This window comes from Gekko japonicus, unplaced genomic scaffold, assembly GCF_001447785.1.
Source record: "Gekko japonicus isolate JY-2015 unplaced genomic scaffold, Gekko_japonicus_V1.1 scaffold1046, whole genome shotgun sequence".
NCBI lineage: Eukaryota > Metazoa > Chordata > Lepidosauria > Squamata > Gekkonidae > Gekko > Gekko japonicus.
Genome location: NW_015168678.1, coordinates 610022 through 632205, shown reverse-complemented (window position 1 = coordinate 632205; position 22184 = coordinate 610022). Strand labels below are relative to the sequence as shown.

Below are 22184 nucleotides of genomic sequence, written 5' to 3'. Positions count from 1 at the left end.
AGGGCAGCATTGGGGGGGGGGGCGGAAGGACTCAGCAGGTATAATGTCATAGGGTCTACCCTCCAAAGCAGCCATTTTCTCCAGGGGAAACTGATCTCTGTCATCTGGAAATCAATTGTAGCAGTGGGAGATCTCCAGGTCCCACCTGGAGATTGGCAACCCTAGGGGAAAGTGTGCTGCACAGCAGGGGGTTGAAGAGAATGGTTTGATGGGTGCTGGGCCAAGATTGGCAACAATAGTTTCCCAGGAGCAAATAGCTGGGTTGGAGGGTGGAGTCTATGGCACTGTAACCTGTCTGAGGTCCCCATCTCCCCAGTCAGCTTTTAAAACATGATCCTGGGACCTACACACCACCAGACATTCCAACTGCCTTGCGGGGGGGGGGAGTATGAGGTGTGGAATGGAGTGAAGTCCAATCAGCTTCCATATGCAAAAGACCTTGAAGGTTCCATATGCAACTGACATACCAACTGCCTTGCGGGGAGGGGGGTGAGTTTGAGGTGTGGAATGCAGTGAAGTCCAATCAGCTTCCATATGCAAACGACCTTGAAACACTGGGCGGGACTGCACAAAGCAGCCAGTCAACCCAGCCAGCGTCTTCTGACTGACAGTTCAAGCATCCATACACTAAAGGAGTGCATTTTAGAACTTTGGCACCCACTATTCAATTATATATAAGGAGAGATGTTTTCTTCAGTGTAAATAATTATAACAGAATCATGGCAAGTCTTAATTAATGGAAAAACTGATACCCGAATTGGTGTTTTGGTTCTGCTCCTTTCAGTTTATTATTCTGTGGTGGCAGAGATGATTTAAGAAAATTTCCTTTGACTCTCCATTATTATGTCCTTAGAAGCATAGGATTACAGAGTTGGAAGGGGTCATACAGTCATACAGTCCCAACCCCCTGTGTGTATGCTGGTATCCTACATATCTGAAAAAAGAATTCACTTCTTAAAACTTCATGACAGCCTTAATTATGCATATAATGTATACTTTCCATACTAGCATGGATGACATAACAGTGTCTGTGTGTGTATGCTGGGATCCTTATACTGTTTCCACTACAAAGGAAGAAGAAATAGGTGATGGATCCCAGATCTTCTCCTGTCCCTGTAGAATATTCCTGCTATAATGTATAAGAATTGGCTTTGGTGAGAATTTGTTGGAGATCAGGATATGTGAATCTGTTCTTAGATGTACTCACTCCAGAGTAGCCTAATTAAACATGAAGTGTTTTCATGACGTGAACCCCACAGGATGTCTCTGTAGGAGACTATAACAACATCTGAAATTACAATTATTTGAATCAGCCCTAAGAGCTTTAATGTTAGAATGAATAGTATGGCAACTTCAGCTGTGCTATCCCCAGCTGGGTGCACATGCAAGAGCTACATGGTTCCTTGATATGGGGTTGTAGCATAAGGCACAGTAGCATTATCAATACAAGATTGCCTGTGGCACACTTACTAACATTCTGCACAAACTGAACTAAGTGATCCAAGGTCCGAAATAATGTCCCTTCTAGGGCAGATGTTTGCTGCTGCCTGTAAGTATCAGCATCTCCCACTTTCCTTTTAACTTGTCTTTAAGTTAGTTGTGAAAGAGCGCAGTGTCTTAGAGTAGAGAAGAGGGTGACATTTATAATTTCCCAGCATGTACAGCTAAGGAGGTGGGGTGTGGAATGCACATTGATGGTTGCCGGGTCCTGCAAGCACCTGGTTGGAGTTTGGAGCAGTAGAGTAGGTTGGGGAAAATTATATAAATCAATCAGTTGAATTATCCTCTTTCTCAGTTTGACCAAGTACATGCAAACTAATTATAACCATAAGACCCCGAGTCATTGAAAAAATTCACTGCAACTGAAATTTACATGCAAGTTTTGGCAACCAGGGAGTGGTATTTCAGTGATGGCACCTTGTTTTTGAGAGCCATCTGGTGCCTTGCTCTTGAGATACTAAGTCTAAACATTTCTTTTTACTCAGGCCTTTTACTGAGGGGTTTCACCACTGAGCGGGAGGGTTTTTGTCTTCCTCTAATCTGAGAACTGTTTTATGAATAGGCTGTTTGGGGGGTGGGGGTTGCTGTTTTTATGTACCTGGCATATTTTTGTGGCTTGCTGTGTTTATGATTTCTGAGGTGGCAGATTCCTTTTATTAAAAAAATAATATTCCTAAGCCCAACCAAATTTTTTTTTATTGTACTGAAAGTCACCTGTGGTGTGGCTGTAGCTAAATGTTTCACCTGTTTTTTTTCTTTCCCATTTTAAAACACTCTAGGTATTGATGCAGAACTCTATTATGTGAGGAATGATCTTATCAATCACTATGCCTTGTCATTCAATCTCTTAGTACCCAGTGAGACAAACAGCCTCCATTTCAGTTGGCATGCTAAGGCAAAGGTAAGCATCAACTATCTTTTATTAAATGCAGGTAAACTAAGCCACAAAATTCTATTGTGTGTCAAAGTTTGTAGATTCTGGTGACTACAGTGCAGATTCTGGTTTCTTCTAAGTGGCATACTTGAACTCTACCATCTGTTAAGAAATGGCTCTTTTGATTGCTTCAGTGGCAGAGGAATGTTGATTCATCACTTCATTTTACATGGATTTCTCTCAAAGTAAAAAGATGATCTTATTTAAGGAAATGAAGTGGCAGGAAGTGTACCCAGTCTCTGAATAAATTAAAATATCTGGTATGTTTGGCATCCTGACCCTAAAACTGTTTCTGCCAGCTTCTTATGTTGGTTGTGTTTCTAATGCAGTGGGTCTGTCTTATGGTGATACAATGGTGTTGCTGCATCTGAAATACTTGTGTCCTGTGCAACAAGGATCTTTATTGTAGAATGTTGTATGTATGAAACAGCCATTAAAAAAACTTCAGTATTTTTTTAAACAATCTGGCTGCTTCTAATTGGTAAAATTATAGCATTGTAACAAAACAGTCACACTCTGATTTGCATGTTTGCAGACATCAGGCTTTTGAAATAGAAAACTGCCTTTAAATGAGAACATAAGATGAGCACAGCTGGATCAAGCCAGTGGTCTATCTAGTCCAGCATCCTTTTTCACACAGTGGCCAACCAGTTGCCCTGGAGGGCCAACAAACATAGCACAGAGGCCAAGTTGTTCCCTGATTTGTCTTCTACCACTGGGCTTTAGAGGTTTACTACCTTTGAAAATGGAGGTTCTGAATTGTTCGGCTCTTTGGGATACTTTTCAGTTTTATTCATTCTGAGAATGTGGGCAGGATCCTTGGAAATTTGAGGCCTACCACATGCTTGCTTGACCCTTGTCATACTATCCTTCCTGGTCATGCCTTGGGGACCTATTTGGATGGAAAGGCAGCATAGAAGTATTTTGAATAAGTAAATAAAATCTGCTGTTGGCGGGAGCCTTGAGTGGGTCAGAGAGGTAATAAATATATCCTTAAGAAAGGGAGTGCAAATGTTCCGTTCTTGAACAAGGTGATTGAACAGATGGTGGCTGGACATCTTCAAGCTTTCCTAGATGAAGCACATTGTTTGGATCCATTCCAATCCAGTTTTAGGCTTGGTTATGGGACTGAAACAGCCCTGGTCACCTGGTGGATGACTTGTGCCCGGAAATGGATGGAGGCAGTGTGACTGTTCATTCTCCTGGACCTCTCTGTGGCTTTTGATACTATTAATTATGGTAACCTTCTGGACTGCCTTTTGAGATTGAGACTGGGAGGCATTGTTTTGCAATGGTTTTGGTCCTACCTTGAAGGTAAGTTTCAGAGTGTGGTGCTAGGGGACTGCTGCTTAGCCCTTTGGAATTGGGGTTCCATGAGATTTGGGCTGAATTGCTACCAATATGGTACTCTCTATCTCACGTTTCCAACAGATCCTAGGGAGGTTGAGGAAACCACGGACAGGTGCCTGGAGGCAGTTTAAGAATGGGTGAGGTCTAACAATCTGAAACGTTCAATACCATCAATTACGGTATCCTTCTAGACTGCCTTCCTGGGCTGGGATTGGGAGGTACTGTTTTGCAGTAGTTCCAGTCCTGTTTATTTATTTAATTCATCTGTACCCCACCTCTTCTCTAGTGGGGACCCAAAGCTGCTTACATCATTCTCCCCTCCTCCATTTTATCTTCACAACAACCCTGTGAATTAGGTTAGGCTGAGAGAGTGTGACTGGGCCAGGGTCACCCAGCAAGCAAGCTTTCATGGCATAAGTGGGGATTTGAACCTGTTTTTTCCAGATACTAGTCCAACACTCTTAACCACTATATCACACTGGCCCTCCTACCTGGAAGGTAGGTTTCAGAAAGTGATGCTGGGGACTGCTGCTCAGCCTGCAAGGCTCCATCTTGTCTATATGCTTTAACATCTGCATGAAACTGCTGGGCAAGGCCATCCAGAATTTTGTGCTGGGTTTTCACCAATATGCTGATGATACTCAGTTCTGTCTTGCACTTCCGGCTGATCTCAGGAAGGCCTGAACCAGTGCCTGGACTTTGTTTGGAGGTTAATAAACTGAAGCTTTATCCTGACAAGACAGAGGTGCTATTGGTGAGCTGAAGGTCTGACCCGAGATTTAGGGTGTCACCCATTTTTGATGGAACAGGTTTGTAGTCGGAAACGGCTCTTGGACCCAGGCTACTACTGGATAAGCAGGTAGTAGCTGGGGCCAGGAGTGCATTTTACCAACTTTGACTGGTTAGCCAGCTGTGGCCTTCCCTGGGCAAAAAAAAGTTCTGGCCACTGTGGTGCATGCCTGGGTTACTGGAATAGACTCTATATGGGGCTCCCCTTGGAACGTCAACTAGTGCAGAATGCCGCAGCCAGAATGTTGACTAGGGTGGGTTGTCGGGACCATATCTATAGTCTTGGCCTATCACACTGGTTCCCAGTCTGTTTCTGAGCACAATTCAAGGTGCTTTTGTTGACCTTTAAGCCCTCTTTGGTTTGGGACCAACATATTGGACGGACTTATGAGCCTACTTGACCACTGTGGTAATCTTCCAAGTTTGTGCTTTGGGTCCCCCACCTTCTGACATAAAGCAGGTGGCAAACTGGGAGAGAGCCTTCTTGGTTGTGACACCAAAACTCTGGAATTGTATCCCCATGGAGACTTATCTAACCTTACTGTTGATATCTTCCACCAGTGGGTAAAGACTTTTGTTTCCTCAGTGATCCTTCCATTCTCCCCAATGTGTTAATTGTTGCTTTTATGTTTTGTATATGTATTTTAGCTCTGATTTTAATGGCTTTAATGATGTGTTTTTGTTGGTTTTAAGATGTGCTTTTATGTAAATTTTTATTTGTTAGCTGCCTTAGTGGCCCTTATGAGAGCAGGAAGGCTCGATATAAATTTTGTAAGATATAAATACTAGCCATGCCTATTAGCTTTTGATGGACCTATCCTCCATGAATCTGTCTAAACCCCCTTTTAAAGCCATTAATGTTCATGGCCATCACTACTTTCACTGGCAGAGAATTCTACAATTTAATGACTTGTTGCATAAAGAAGTGTTTCCTTTTGTCTGTACTATGTCTATTGCCCAATAACTTCATTGGGTGTTTCCAACTTCTAGTATTATAGGATAAAAAGCTAGAGTAGTTATTAAAGCAGAAAAATAATTTCCCTTGGATTCTTTTTATTAGTGTTGGATGATGTCATTGGAGGCAGCTGTAATATATCTCTGAGCTGCTTACTGTAAGCTAACAGCATCTAGAAATGAGAAATTTGCATCTATTTAGAGTAGGAAACTCTGTTGATTAGCCATAAAGAGACATTGTTTTGCAAGGATATGTGTTCTTCTTGAACTCAAGATTTGCAGTTACTTTTGTTCCCCTTTGAAATGCCTGCACAGCTGCTCAGTTATTACATGAGTTCCAAGAGTCTCCATGATGGCATATAAGTAGGCCGGTTTGCCACTCTTAATTTTTTCCCATTGTACTAGTGGTTAAAAAAGAAGAAGCAATAACATATTAATTACTATGACATGCCTTTTCTACCACCTGAGGTGACCCACACAGCCTGTTGTGATTTGGGGAACCAGGTTTGTTTTAAACTGTGAATCTTCCCCTGAGTTACAAGATGTTTTTAGGGTAGCAAGTGTAAAGGCTTTGGGTTAGCTGCCATGAGATAAGCTTTGTGGTGAGCAAGTGGAACACAGGAGACAACAGTTGTATCTAAATAACAAAGATTTATTTATGTACAAGCTGTTTTTAAAGAACAGATCAGCAGCACAGGTCTGCATGTAGTCAAAGGAGAAACTTGGATGAGGCACATATGTTTAAGCCAGTTAGGGCACAGTGGTTTGAATTCTCTTTAATGCTTTCAGGTACACATAGGATTTTACTGACTAGTCACAAAGTTGGATCCTTTCCCCACATCAGCCTGCCCTTTCCCAAGAGTCAGGTGCAAAGTCTGCTCATCACCAGTGACAGGCCTAACTTTTGGGTACTCTGTTTTCTCCCAGAGGTAAAGCAAATCCATTCTGCCATGCTACCAGGCAAAGCTACCCTTCAAACTGCGTGCTCTTTTACTGAGGCAAACCCAGAACTATCTCTGCACTCTCCTTGAAGCAGACCTGAATAAATGTCTGCTGTGATCCCCTCCAACATTTCATCTTCCTTTTAAAAGATGATTGAATGCTGGAGCATTTTCCAGCACTCTCATCGACTCAGCTGAGTGGCTGTTTTTCCCTTCAGGGGCAGGACAGCCTCCTGTCTGTCACAGTTACTAGGAGATGTTAGGCAGGAAGTCCACAGGGCATACCAGTGCATAGAAGGACAAGCGCTTCTAATGCTGGAGCCATGGAAGGAAGCAAATATCATGGGGTAACTGTGCTTTAAGCAGTCTGAACCCATACCACATTAAATAAAAGTATGCTTGCAGTATAGGAGTACAGCAGGCCGGTACACACCCACGAGTACCTGGCACCCTCCCCAAACAGCTGTGCCTCCCCTCCTCCCAGACCGAAGTGCCCACCTCAGCTTTCTGCCAGCCCCGTTGTGATTGCCAGATAGGGCCTGCTTGGGCAGGTGGAGGGAGGCAGCGCCAGTAGAGCCCTGGGCGGCTGCAGGCAGAGCACAGGCACCCTGGGTCCCACTGGCTAGCAGAGGAAGGAGGAGGTGAAAGTGTGTAGGGAGTCCCTCTGTCAGACAGAAGAAGTTATCCCTCCCTGCGCTTTGTCCTGTACCACCTGCCTGCAGCAGGAAGGAGGGCGGCAGGGATGGAGACAAGTGTGACAGGGTGCTGTGTGGGGCTGGGGCTGCCTTGCTGCTTGCTACTACCCCACCGCTGCCTACTCCTTGAGCAGGTCCCCTTGCAGCGCAGCACTGCTGCCCCCTGGGGAGCCAGGCAAACAGGCAGAGGTGGGCTAGGAGGCACACCAAGGCAGGCACTGGGTGGGTCCACAGCTTCGGCCAGCCCTCCCCCTTCCCACCCCAAACTCCACCCTCCTCAGGTGGCATCTTGGTGCACCCCTAATGAAAATTTTCCGGGTACGAGGCTGGAATACAGTCTGTGGGAACATGAATTTATGAAGTAGTTGTAGTTTAGCATATGCTCCTTGTACAGCCACACCATTGGCTTTCATCTAGGGTTGTCCCATTATTCCTAGGCTGGGAAGTACATAAATATCTTTGTCAAAGTAAATGTGAAAGTTGTTAAGTTCCTCTGAATTTACACCATGATCATTTTGTTTGGGTGGATAGCTACGTCTCTAACATATTTTGAATCTTAATCTAAATTAGGAAATATAAATATGCCCCACCATTAGTAAGCATGTTTCTTTTTGCTTTATTGTCCCTCCTTTTTTTGCAGATTGAATATAAACTGGGGTTTCAAGTTGACAACTTGTTGGCTATGGATATGCCACAGGTAAATATTTCTCTACAAGGAGAAGTCCCTCGTACCCTATCAGGTAAGTAGTGTTTTGTTAGTAATTATATTTTCTTACACTTGGAAGCACTAAAGGTGACTCTGCTTCTGGGCTGGTGAGTACTGATACTGTGGGCGGATCTGTAAGATGGGTAGCCCCCCATATGGGCCCAAGATTTTAACATTACTATTCTGGTATGGGAAGAAGCCAGACTGTGGCTGCTCCCACTCTTCAAAGCCTATGGCTATCTTTATTTATATGTTTGCTAATGGCCTCAAGGAATTCTAAATGATTGGTTGAGTGTGACTTGTTTTCTTAACATAATAATCACCTAAATGATAGTAGTCATGGCATTCAAAGAAAGGTGCTTCCTGAAGAAGTACTAAATATGAATAGGGAGAGAAGAGACCAGTGAGCAGTTCTTAACTGAAAATAACAGTGGAATCATTGTTGATCTATACTGGTCTTCTGTGGAACTCATCAAGGCAGCAATGTGCACTGAATACAAAACAAATTGTTTTCTTCTGAAGTGGCCACAACTAGGCATTGCAATGACTGAAGAAATTCCAGCATATTTGAACTTATACTATATTTTGGATTCAAAATAAGGATTTCTTAAAGGTTTGAGAAGTGCTGTGCGTATGGACACACATCCATGTAATGGTATATCAGGAAGGCTATAGTTAACATATATAATGTGTCTACATTTCTGGAGAACTGGAAATAATGAGGATCAAAGAATCCTACTCATTTTTCCCCCAGAGCCAGAATGGTGTAGTGGTTAAGGTGTCAGACTGGAATCTGGGAGATCCAGGTTCAAATCCCAGCTCTACAGTGGAGACTTTTCGAGTGACTTTGGTCCAGTCACACACTCTTAGCATTACCTACTTCACAGGGTTTTTGTGTAGATAAAATGGAGAAGGGGGAGGATGTGGATGCCTATTGGGGACAAAGGTGGGATAGAAATGAAGTAAAATAAATAATTTGTGATAGACCCCATCTGTTGAGGCTTTGATTAGATATATAGGAATTGTTACTGTATTTTATCTGATGTATTTTAGAGGGGGGGTTGTGTGTGTATTATCCTCTGGTAATTATAATTCTGTTTTGGTCATAGACTCCCCTGAACATTCCAACACGCTCCAAAATTAGTTCCCTCGCTGATCTGTCATTCAGAGGGTCTCCCTATCCACTAGGTGCTTTGCCTGAGTCCTGCCTCCAACATTCTAAACAGTTTGCTGTTCCTCTCCCCCCCACACAGCCAATCAGAACACAGAGGTCATTTGCATATGTGGCTTGATTCGCCTTTGCCTCAGAACACAGAGGTGTTTGCATATGCGGCCTCACTGGCCTTTCCCTCTAACATTCTAAACATTTTGCTGTTGGTGTAATGTTCTGAGGTAAAATAAATTTCCCCTGCTTTCCAGATGGCAGAGATCAGTTCCCCTGGAGAAAATGGTGGACTCTGTGTCCTTATATCCTGCTGAGATGGCCCCTGTATGACAGCCAATGTGACGTAGCAGTCAGGGCTTCAGCTATTAAAACTGATGTCCAGATGACCCAGATCAGTTCTCTTCGAGACAATGGCTGCTTTGGGCAGTAGATTCTATGGCATTATACCCTGCTGAGGTCCCTCCCCACCCAAAATCCTGCCCTCCCCAGGCTCTGCCCCTCAAATCTACAGGTATTTCCCAACCCAGAGTTGGCAACCGTGTAATTGTCTATGGAACCACTTTCCAGACCCTTGGAACCCAGAAAACGTGGCACTGGAGGGGAGGTGCTTTTCTACCTTAGCTGTGACTGCATAGCCCCAAATTAACATAAGCCAACCTCCAGGCGGCACCTGGAGATCTCCAGCTATTAAAACTGATGTCCAGATGACCAAGATCAGTTGTCCTGGAGACAATGGTTGCTTTGGGCAGTGGATTCTATGGCATTATACCCTGGTGAGGTCCCTCCCCACCCCAAACCCTGCCCTCCCCAGGCTCTACCCCTCAAATCTACAGGTATTTCCCAACCCAGAGTTGGCAACCATGTAATCGGCTATGGAACTACTTTCTAGACCCTTGGAACCCAGAAAACATGGCACAGGAGGAGGTGCTTTTCTACCTTAGCTGCCACTGCATAACACCCCCTCCCCCTCAAAAAATAAGTCAGAGGTGGAGATAACCAAATCTGTTACCATGAGGCTGTTCTCCCATTCTACCCACTTGGGGCAGCAAAATGACTTGAGACAGCCCTGCCTTATAGCTAAGCAGAAGGAAAGAAACATGGCTTGCCTTTCTCCATTTTCCGCTTCCCTCTGCTGCCCCCCCAGCCACAGTCGGGACACTCATCTGGAGCTTCCTTCTAGATCTCATTGTATTTCTTCCCACAACGGGCATTACTCCTAGTCAGGGGTCGTTTCGTAGAAAAAGAGCTAGGGGAACTCATTAGCATAACTCATTAGCATATGCCACACCCCCTGACATCAGGGGCTCGGCGGTGGACCTGCAAGGTCAGCGGGAGTGCGAAGAAGCCCCGCCAAGGCCCTCCCTGGCCCCAGGCAGGCAGGGGTAGGGAGAGGCGGGGAGGAAGCAACTTACCCTCCCTCTTCTCCTGCCTCCTCCTGGCTGAATGAGGGCCGGAAGCGGGGCGGCCGGAAGCAGGGGACGGGGCTTCGTCATGTGCCCTGCCCCTCCGCACCTCACCCGGGGGAACTGTGATTCCCCGCGATCCCCCAGAATCGACCTCTGCTCCTAGTATATATATGTGTGTGTGTGTGTATATATACACACACACACATATTATAAAATAACTTGTAGCAAAGGAAATACTACAGTGAAAGTATCTAGAGAATAAAAATGCAGGTTTTAAGAACACGTATGGCTTTCTGTTTACAGTGTTCCGGGTAGAACTCTCTTGCACTGGCAGGCTTGATTCTGAAGTTACGGTACTTATGCAGCTCAACATGACAACAAATGCTTCCAAAAACATCACAGTTTTAAATTTCAAACGGAGGAAAATGTGTTACAAAAGTAAGTAATGTGTTTTATTTTATCCTCCTTTTAAAATGCAGTGCATACTTGCAAATCACTCTGGGCACCTACCCATCTGCTGGGATCCTATGATTCCTCATCCCTGTTAAGAACCAGATAAAGTGTTCCATTTCCCTAGTGACAAATGGAAGTATTGTGACTCCTATATGCAGTCAGTGCAAAGGAAGGTGTATTGGGGGCCCAGGGGTCTTTGGGTGTGTAGAAACCATCTGTTCCAGAAAGTTGGGTTTATTAAAAAAAAAAAAAAAAGTTATAATACACTACTTTGGAACCTGGTGACTACAGTGCAGTTTCTGGTTGCTTCTAAATGGCATACTTGAACTCTACTATCTGTTAAGAAGTGGCTTTTTATAGTGTGGAAAATTGCTGAAAATGCTGCATTTGTAATTTGTTTAAACATTTTTGTATTTAGTGGAGCAGAATTTCTCGCAATTCCTTACCTCAGTGGAATAATCTTGTAGGTACACGTGGATTTGGTGATTTGCGAGATTTTCAGGAAGGCCTCAAATTAGGGAAAGGGTGTGTTTTGCATGAGCAGGGGTAGAAAATGGTCAGTAAAATCAGTAGAAGTCAGTTTTTTCATCTTGGTCAGTAATTTGTCAGTTTTTAAAAAAAATGGTCAGTAAAGTCAGTATTTCTTTGATTTTTGTGAATGCAATTTGTGTTTTTGTTTTTGTTTTCATTACTGTGTTTTTGGGGAAACATGATGACTTCCCAGTGAGAAGACTGTTTTCAGTTCAGTTATAAAGTACTTTAAGGGCTTTGTTCGTAAGAGTAAAAATGATTTGGTGAAATCTTCCACAAAAGTATTGAGACATAATTAACCTCTTAAAACATGAGACAGTGAAAGCAGAGGTGATGGATATTGTGGGATTAAGCATGGCACAGCTAACACTAGAAGAAATTGAGAAAGCAATAGAAGAAGAGGACAAGAAAAAAAATACTTGCAGATGCAGTGCAGAAAACTGTTGAGAAACATTTGTTAATAACTTCTTTTTTCATCAAAAAACCAAAGATAAAGTAAAAGCAAAGACAAGTCTCACCTTACAGTAATGTGTGTGTTTTTAATATCTTTTTGCTGTTTTGCTGTTTTATTATGTGCAGTATGTGATTATTTTTAAAAGGGAATCTTTTTTGCCTTAAAATTTTGGTGTTATTCAGTCGCACAGTCAAGTCTGACTCCTTGCAACCCCGTGGACCACATCATGCCAGGCCCTCCTGTCTTCCGTCGTGCTCCGGAGTTTGCTTAATTTCATGTTCATTGCCTCGATAACACTGTCTAACCATCTCATCCTTTGCCGTCACCTTCTTCTTTGACCTTCAATTTTGTACAATAATGAAAACATTGTCCTATCTTCATTAAAATATATATATTTTTAAAGGTGTGCGATCCTTTTATCTGGATCACATCTGGCTATGGGGATGGTGGAGGCCAGATAATAATTTTTAATGAAGTCCTAGTTTTATTTTTAAAACGCTAGCTTATCAATAGGCTGACATTAAATTGTTCAGTAATTTGTCAGTATTTGGTCAGTTTTTTTGGAATTTTGGTCAGTAAAATCAGTATTTTTAACCCTCTGACTAGTTTTCACCCCTGCATGAGATACGCAGGATATTATATTAATGCCTGCAAGAATTCAACTTTCATCTCTTGTTTGGAGCTTTGTAAATCTTAGACTTAAGTTTAGCTTAACTGGGGGGGGGGGTTCATCCCTGAATTCCCATGATTAAACATTGCTACCTTTGGAAATTAGCACTGAATTAAGTTTGAAAGCATCTGTAAAGGCTGGCATCTTTATGTTGCTGTAGCTGGGGTTAGTGGTACCACACTGATTTTTTCTTTGTAGACCAACATTGGACTATTTCTCAGTTGTCACTTTATAATACATTTTTAAAAATAAAATAGTTATGTAGCAGATTGCCATCCTTCAGTAGTACCTTAGTAACCCAAACTGCTTTTTAAGTTTGCATAACTTCACACTTTTACTGGAAAAGTGATTTTAAAAGACTGTTTTCTTCTCTTGTCTTTAGAGCTAGAACTAGAAGTAAAACCACCAGTATCTGACAAAAATAGCAGCAAACCTATTTGTAAGTAAATGTGTTTTTTATGTAAATATGTAGTATTCAATTTTTCATGGATTTTATATAATGGGGAAATATTCTTGAAAGCATCAGTGACATGCTGCAGATGTTGCATTTTTGTATGTGAACTGGAATCATGTGATGAGTAAATTGGGTAGAGGATGAAGTGGACAACTTGCTTATTGTTGAAGGCCAGATTAAAATAATCTGTGAACCTTTCAAAATTATCTAGGTTGTAAATTTGGTTTTAATAATTTGCTTGCAGTTTCTTTTATACTGGTCATGTTCCTAAGGAGGAAAACAGGCATTTGGCAGTAGAAGTCAGGAACCAGTGTTTAACTAAGTTTGAGTACCCCAAATACAAAAATGTTGGTTCCCATGTTGTATTTTTAAGTTTTGATCTACTAATTCAAGGATAAAAATTTCTGATTATGGCTTTAAAGATTCAAACGGGGCCATGGGTTTGCCACTGGGCACTTGGTCAATGAGCCATCCTCCCGTCAGATTTGTCAGCTGTAAGATGGGCAGGGTTTTCAATGGCAAGGCTTTAAAGTTTAAAGGGAGCATTCCCCTGCCTCAGCCTCACTCTCCAGATGCTTTAGGAATGTTGTGTTAGCTGTGCAGTCCTGCATGTGAGCCCCGTCTGTCCACTGTAAGGCAGGTGGGTATTTAAATGGCAAAGGGCTACCAATCTGGACAGATTCCAGCTCCTCCCCCTGTCCCTTAGTCTCCATAGAGGTGGGGATGGGCCAACCAAGGACCTAGACATCTTGCCTGCCTCCAGAAGGGGTCGAGGCATTGCTCCCTCCCCAGAGCACCTACCAGTTGAGGGGATTGCTGCTAGTGCTTTCTGACACATTTACTAAGCTCAATTAAAAGTATCCCAAGTTAATTGTGTGTCCCAATAACAACAAATACTTGAAATAAAATATTTGAAGGAGGGGGAATCAAGTCCAAACAAACTGAAGACTTGGCAATTTTTATTGAAATAATATTTATAAAATATAGATGCAGCATAGCATATACCTTCCCTACATTGTGTAAAGAACTAAAGAACAAAGGAAAATACACAAATCAACAAACTAATTTTTATACACCCAGAGGATTGGGCATGATATGCAGTGGACATGGTTATCAACTCATCTGTTTCAAGAAAATTTAACTCTCTTCTGCTAAGGTCACTTGAACACCTCACTTTCATTGTCACTTTCTGTAGTATCATTTGCCAGTTCCATCTCAGATTGCAGATTACTGTATCCCACTGTGAGACAAGAGACCTGTACTTTAGAATTTGTGCTGTGCAGGTCAAATCAAAACCAAAGCTAATCAGGTGAATTCATAATTTTTGTTCGGATTTTTATATGTATAGTTTGCTCTCCCACTCCTTATTTACAAATCAGTAAAACGTGGATGCATTCTTTCACATAGTTATGTGGATAATGACCTGAAATATATTAATTACAAGTTTAAAATTGCTAGGCTTGTTTAATAGTGTACTTACAATGGCACCCATTTGTTGTATATTTAGAAATAGAAAATTTTCCACCCCACATCTCTAATCGTTGGCTAAGGAATCTTCCGCTGTTGTTCTGAAGTCTTATTACAATAGAGCATTCAAGTAAAAACTTCAAGCTCAGTTTGGTGACCCATTTTTCTCCAGCTTCTTGCAAGATGCCCCTCAGTAAGAAACTCTGTTGATTCCAGCAAAGTATGAGTATAGAGCAACGAGGCACTTGGTAACTGAAAACCAGGAACCTGTAACTATTCCCTGATGTTCTGTACTGGGGAATATATGGGTTGGATCCTGTGGAAAATCCTACTGATGTGGAAGTAATATTTGCCAATCCCCATCCCACATCTGACCTCAGCCTTCCCTCTCTCATGATATCCATGCAGGTTACCTGTCCCCTGGAGCAGCATCTTGGGGGCATTTGGGGCTAACAATGGGAGAGGGAGGGGAAGAAGTCCTGCTTTGCTGACAAAAATCCCTTCCATCTGCAGAGACTTTGCACCATGATCCAACCCTGCATCTCTAATTCATGAAGCTCTAAAAATCCATAATGACATAATAGCGACATCACATTATAAAAGGATTTGTGTAAATGAAGAGGGTGCAATAAAGTGCATTTCAGAGAACTGCTACATATTCTTGGAACTTATTAGGGTGGCCAGGCTCTTCTGGAGTGTGACAATGATGAAGCTGAACAATAAGATATATGGAGTAAAGCATGAAGTGTCGCTCAGCATTTTGTCTATGGACTCAGGTAGAGGGAAAAAGTGATGGCAAAGTACACTGGACCAGGCTACACTGTTTACCAGATTTCATGGTCAAAGGGTTTGGTATGTTTATTTGCAAGATAAGATTGAGAGAGTTACTGCTGAAGACAAACTTAATCAAGAGAGCAGACCTGATATACTTGATCAAACAGATCAGAATATGTGGTGAAGAAAGCAGAAGAAAATTTGCATTTAGATAGTAGCAATATATCATGATGATCAGCTTACTTGTGCCCTGTCTGATGGTCTACATTATAAACTTCTTGAGTCATGTTAACATACTTCATGAAGTGCGATTGGTACAGTTATGCCAAGTGAGGTTCTATTTACCTTGCTGCAGTGTACCAACTCAAATGTGGTATCAGTTTGAGAAAAATAATGTTGTCAAACATGCAATGTATAAATTCAACCAAGTAGACTCAGATCAAGAATAGGAAGTGATAATGGCTTAGGCAAAAAGGTGGTGATGATGTGGGTACATTACAAAGAAAGCATTAGCTCTAACCAAATGGCCCCTTTTCTACAATCTGTTATACATTTCAACACAGATATAGTAATTGGTCATTAAAATCTAAAACCCTGAAGGATGAACAAGGAGTCTGGCTCCTAATGTTTTGGGCTGGCTCATAGAGGCAAATAAAATTGGTCAAGACTTGCTATAGAGGATGTCAGGGATGTCACAGAAAATGTTTTTATATACCCATAGTAGTAGTATAGACCACAGTCACTGATAATTTATCCGTGCAACTTTGTGAAGCCTTTTGTACAGTGCTACCCTATTGCCTCTGTAGAAAAGCCCTCTTGAATAATAAAGCTTTGCATAACAAAGTTTGAGCCCAATGGCACCTTTAAGACCAAGAAAGTTTTATTTAAAGTATGAGCTTTCGTTGCAAGTACACTTCCTGAGACCAACATGGCTGCCCACCTGAGCTTCAGACCAACACGGCTCCTCACCTGAATCTGTCCAGTTTTGCATAGTTTGTGAAAGGCCAGGAGGGTGGGAGCCATCCTGACCTCCTCAAGCAGGCCATTCCGTAAGGTTGGAGGCCACAACAGAGAAGACACATGTATGGGCAGTTGTTGGTTTTGCCCATTTGCAATATTAGTGTTTGGAAGTTTTGCAGTTACATTCTGGATTTATGTATTTTTAATTATAGGTTTTCTTCACTAAATCCAGTTGCTGTATCAAGTTAAATTTACATGATCAAGAAATTGTGCAATTAAACTTTAGAAATAAAAGTATATAGACAGTATGTGCATGACATACATGGAGAATAAAAATAATATATTTTAGTCAGTATGCTTTTCAAATTAAAAGATCAAGAAGTAAAATTTCATCTTGGGAGCCAACATTTTTGGAATTGCATACCCTCAAATGTGTGTTAACTGTGTTCCCAACTTTTATCCCGACTCCCCTTGATGCATTTCCAGAATTTCTTTCCCCCAGATGTACTTTTAGACATTTCTTTAAATCCTTGGTGGTACTTTTATACTAGCGCCAAAAATTGAAGGGAGGGGGGGGGGAGAATCTAGGTTTAACTTGCATCTAGATACTACAGTATATTTTGTCTCTAGATTAGTAATTGGGTTCAGAATATCCTGGAAAAAATATTACCACTGGCGTTTTCCTTTGCCATGGTTTTTTTACATTATAAATTTAAGTATAATACTAGCATAATGTGAAAACGGGAAGAAAAAACTTCTTCCTTCCACAGTTGTTTATGAGATTCATTGAAACTGGCAAATGTTATTTCAATTTTGTTGCAGTAATACTTTACACTTCAATTTCAGTTGATCCTGTAAATGCAGCTCCCACCACTTCTACTCGTGTGTTTTATATCAGTGTAGGAGTTTGCTGTGCAGTCATATTCCTGGTAGCAATAATACTAGCTGTTTTGCATCTTCACAGTATGAAGAGAATAGAATTGGAAGACAGGTAAAGAACAAAGCATGGATCTTTATTTTCTTACATTAGATTTATTGGCTTTACTATATGCCTCACAAGACAGTTGTGGCAATGTGGACATAGAGAACTTAAAATGTTTCCATTGCCTATCTTGTTTTTCTTAAGGCTCCTAGATCTTGTCGTGCAATGCTTCTTTAGTTACCTAAATTGACAGGTTATTTTGACTCAGACTGAAGAAGCAGTCATAACAGACCCCAACTAATGTTCCTTTATAAGGAGAGCTGGTACTTCTTGGTATCCTCCCCAGGATTGTTCACTTCTGTGAATATTTTCTTAACCACCTCACTGACAATCAGGTTAGGAGCCTACATAGCCTCATGGTTTCCTTGAAGGTGGAACTGTACTGACCAAGGGATGTATGCTAAGTAGAAACCTGTTCTCTTTTCATAAGTAGGTACTTATAAATCATAATTTTGGGCATGTACTTCTTTAGTACTTCAAGCATTCCTTTACTGTGTTTCCATCATGCCAAGTGACAGCTGATGCTTGATGGAATTCCCCACTGAGAGTTTGCATCTATTACGTCATTGAAATTCTGCCATAGTTAAAATGTGTTTTTGTTTAACAACACATTCATTTTTGATGGCGACAGTGTCAAAAATAAATCTTTGGGTTTATTTGGACATTTCTGTAGGTTAAGAGTTTTGACGTGTCAAGGAAGTGTGTATTCAGGTTATATATATATAGTATTGAAGGTAGGGGACATCTTTTTAATTTGGGGTTGGTGTTTGGTTTTTTTTGTATTTTGTATGTGTGTGTATGCCTGGAAGTAATGGTTGACTTTTGACGACCCCTAATGGGGCTTGGACATTTTAGAGAGGTGGCTTACTATTGCCTGCCTCTGTGTTCCAGCCCTGGTATTCCTTGGAGGTCTCTCTTCCAAGTACTTGCCAGAGTCAGCCCTGCTTAGCTTCTTAGATCTGACGAGATTGGGCTTGCCTGGACTATCCAGGTCAGGGCAAAGTAGGGTACATCTTGCGTAAAATCACATATTCCCCAAAGTATTTCTGGGTTCTCTGTAGAATTCCATCAGTTTTAATGGGAAAGGATCAAAAAGTCTGCTGTTCTTCAGATTCAAATTACCTCTTTCACTTAAGTAAATCTAGGATAGCGCTTTACCTCTGCAGTTTCGTACTTGCCTTAAAATACATAAAGCAGAGTTTGATGTTTTGTTCTTTATATAGCCTGAGTTGCGATTCTTCTGAGATGTACGTTAAATTTCAGAAATTTTAAAAATCTTATAGAGAGACTTAATAGAGTTGAAAGTCTGGCCCTGCTTAGTTTCAAAGATCTGATTAGCCTGACCCATCAAGGGCAGGACACTGGGAACACTACAAAAATAATAAAAGCTATCCAAACCAACCAAAATATCACAACCTAGTGTGCTTGCGTTTTAAAGATTTCTTCATCAAGCTGGTTGTTTAAAAAACACATACACATAACCGCAAAAGGGGGACTGCAACAGCCAGCCTGATGAAAAGTCTTGGACAACTCTAAAGCTCGCACACTATTGTGTGGTTTTAGTTGGCCTTAAACACATGCCATTTGTGTTTGGAATTTTCAGTAGATCAGTGCTGCGGGGCTAGCAACAAAATTATGCATTATTATAGTCTTGTACATATCACCATCTGAACACAGACGAACTTGAAACATGTTTTCATTTTTACTCTCATTTGAAATTTAAAACAAAGATCTTAGTAGCCTATAGATTGACGTTTGGGATTTTATGATAGATTTCTTCTTTTAGCAACTTTAAATCTTGTATAAAGTTGAATTGTTTCAATTGCAAATTGTTTGATAAACTTTAGTTCCCAAATGTGCAGTTGGATGGCTTTACTGTGTGCTGGCATTTTTAAGAATACTACTTGAAGTCTTTCAGTTATATTTTTTAGACAGTCTCGTTCTGCTGATTTGCTATAGCTACAGTGTCCAGCTTTGTACACAGTATACTGCTTAGTACCATTACAGCTAGGAGCTGCGGTGGCTCAAGTGGTTAAGACGCTGAACTGCAGGCTGTGGAAGGTCAGTAGTTCAGCGGTTCAAGCCCCAGGTGCCGCAAGACAGGGTGAGCTCCCGTCTCTAGTTCCAGCTCCTGCCAACCTAGCAGTTCGAAAGCAAGAAATTGCAAGTAGATAAATAGGGACCACTTCGGTGGGAAGGTAACAGCGTTCCGTGAGCCTTGGTGTTTAGTCATGCCGGCCACATGACCACGGAAACGTCTTCGGACAGCGCTGGCTCTTCGGCTTTGAAACGGAGATGAGCACCGCAACCCTAGAGTCGGATTCGACTGGCTTTCGAGCAAGGGAACCTTTACCTTTATCTTTACCATTACAGCTAAAGTAATGTCACCAGCACAGGTTAAATGTTGGGTTTTTGAACAGGAAATAAAAAGCAGTTACACAAGCAACTACAAACATTGTCTTCTTGTCTTCTAAAACAGCATTAGTGACAGCAGCAGTTCTCAAGGCTTATCTCAGCCTTCCACTCAAACAACACAGTACCTGAGGGCTGACACACCCAACAATGCAACACCAATTACTAGTAAGTATTAATCTAATAGCAGGGCTGAGTGGTTTCTCTTAATGAAGGCGTCTGTTCTAAGGAATCAAACTGATACTGGCCAGCTGGATCCTGTTGAAAAGTTTAGGTTTGGGATCTATATGGCCTGTGTTTCTCTGGGCTGCCAGAGGGAGGAACTGCTTATTAGAAGAACAGGAGGTTCCCAACTCATGTTTCACTCCTAATACTAAGGCAGGGAAGTGGAGGGGGGAGAATTGCTGGGGAAAGAGAATTCTCCCCCACAAATTACACACACACACACACACACACACACACACACTATGTCTGGTATGCAAGAGTACAGCTAGCCATTCTCAGATCAACAAGAGATGGTTCAAGATGGTTGCCTCTAATTGGAACTCTTGATGTCACTATGAATTGAGACAGGGATGTTTCTTCCTCTTGCATAACTTGCCGTTAGTGTATTTTTCCTCAATAGAGTCTCTTAACTTTCTTAAAAGGACTTGAAAGGTCTTACTAGAAACTAAAGTTATTCCAAAAATGTGTGGCTCATAATTTTAGTATGTTCATAAAAAGAGAAGCCACTTTCTATATAGCAGTATCATTTAGAGCCCAGAAGAGGGCAATGATGTGTCAGTTTACTTGTCAAAATATTGCAGGGTGTTACTTCAGTGCATGTATTCTGTTGGGTAGTAGCAATTTTGTGGTTCGTCCTGCATTCGTTTTGCAGATATGACCAAAACAATAGATATTTGTCTCGTGCTATCTAGTGGCATGGGATTTTCCCCCATGTTATATATCCTGCTATTTTAATTGTTGTGTGTTACCTGTACAAAATGATTTAACTGAATTTTTGTGTTAAGGGTATTTACATTTGGTATTTATATTGGTATTGTTTGGGTCTGCTGGCTCCTCAGGTTATCCTACTTTACGGATAGAGAAGAATGACCTTAAAAGTGTAACCTTGTTGGAGGCAAAAGCTAAAGTAAAGGACATAGCGATCTCCAGAGAGAGAATAACACTAAAAGATGTTCTTCAAGAAGGTATTGGGGAAAAGTTTTTCACATGATTTGATATGCATGCAGTGGGCTTTGTCATGCTTCTTGACCTTTTACTTGGAATTCTCCAAAGAGATTTCAGATGGCTGGTGATAGTTGTTGGGGCCATGCTGTACGTGTTCCCTAGAAACATGTACCCTCAAGACAAATTCTTGGCTAGTGTGATCTGCCTTTAATGTTTAAAAAACAATTGATCAGTCTCTCCACCAAGTTGAGTGTGTAGGGAGTATAACTGATATTCCACATAATGTTTGGCAAAGAGGCCTTCACTAAAACTGCACCACCTTCTTTTTGAACATATCTAAATTAGACATTGCTAAAGAGATTGTAGCAGCTACAGTGTGATTGATTGAAATGCTCAGCCAAAAAGCGACAGATGTGAAGTTTCATAAGAGAAAGGTCCATCTCTTCCTTTGGTTTCTTTTCATCACTAATTATAAGTGTATAGAAATGTATGTCAGCCTCATTTTCTTTGTTCATCATGCTTAGGCACATTTGGGAGGATTTTCCATGGAACTCTAATAGAAGAAAAAGATCCTAGTAAAGAAAAACAAATGTTTGTCAAAACAGTAAAAGGTAGGCTTCCACTGTGAGTTTTATTCATTGCCAGTGCTTAGGCAGACTGTGACCTGATGAAAGCTTCTGGTTGTTAGACCCTTTTTGATAAAACAATAACTTGGTAAAATTTACCCTGCAGTCTGCGACCGAGTCAATGCTGTGATTTGAAAGACTGAAGGGATTGTGACATTGTGTTAGTACACTTTTGGGAGGCAGCTGATTCCCAGCAAGCCTTAAGTGCGATGCAGCCATCAGTGGGCAGTGTACCACCACATAATTTTAGTAGGGGGTCAGCTGCACAGCACAGGTGTAGTGGGGGAAAGGGCCATGTCTGAATGGTAAGGAAAGATGGCAGTAGCTAAAACTGATCTATAGATTATTATTTGTTTACTGTATACTAAATATTTATAATGACCTTTCCACAATATAATTTTTAATAGATGGTGTCCTATTGTTTACTTGTATTTTCAGATGTCATGAGCACAGTCATCAACATAAAACAGTCATTACAGAATAAATTCAGACTAGTCAGCCATCTTGACAAAATAGACGTTTTTAGCTGTTGCTGAACAGCGGACTGGGAAGGGGACGTATGGACTTCCAATGGGAGGCCATTTCATAGACTGGGAGGAACTTCCATGGGAACTCAGCACATTTCACACAGAGAAGCAGCACTGTGGAGAGCCTGCAGTCACTGTCTCATTGTCCAGCAGGACAGTATGGGAGGATCTGGTCCTCTAAGTACTGTGTTCCCAGAGCGTATAGGAACATGTACACCTTAAGCCCCAACACCTTAAAAGGGTTTGTCATGTTTTGCCACTCAG

At 41.5% G+C, this 22184-nt stretch overlaps 1 protein-coding gene across 2 annotated transcripts in view; it reads left to right on the top strand.

Annotated features, from left to right (window-relative positions):
* The window catches only part of RYK (receptor-like tyrosine kinase), a 57026-nt gene that overhangs the window by 18882 nt on the left and 15960 nt on the right, over nt 1–22184 (top strand). Inside the window, exons 2-9 of one of the 2 annotated variants that reach the window (XM_015415381.1) lie at nt 2280–2401; nt 7804–7903; nt 10744–10878; nt 12931–12987; nt 17050–17194; nt 19665–19765; nt 20662–20787; nt 21292–21378. In XM_015415381.1, the coding sequence (XP_015270867.1) occupies nt 2280–2401; nt 7804–7903; nt 10744–10878; nt 12931–12987; nt 17050–17194; nt 19665–19765; nt 20662–20787; nt 21292–21378 (873 nt within the window). Of the gene's footprint in view, nt 1–2279; nt 2402–7803; nt 7904–10743; nt 10879–12930; nt 12988–17049; nt 17195–19664; nt 19766–20652; nt 20788–21291; nt 21379–22184 lie in introns of both variants that reach the window. The other variant, XM_015415380.1, reaches the window with a different exon arrangement.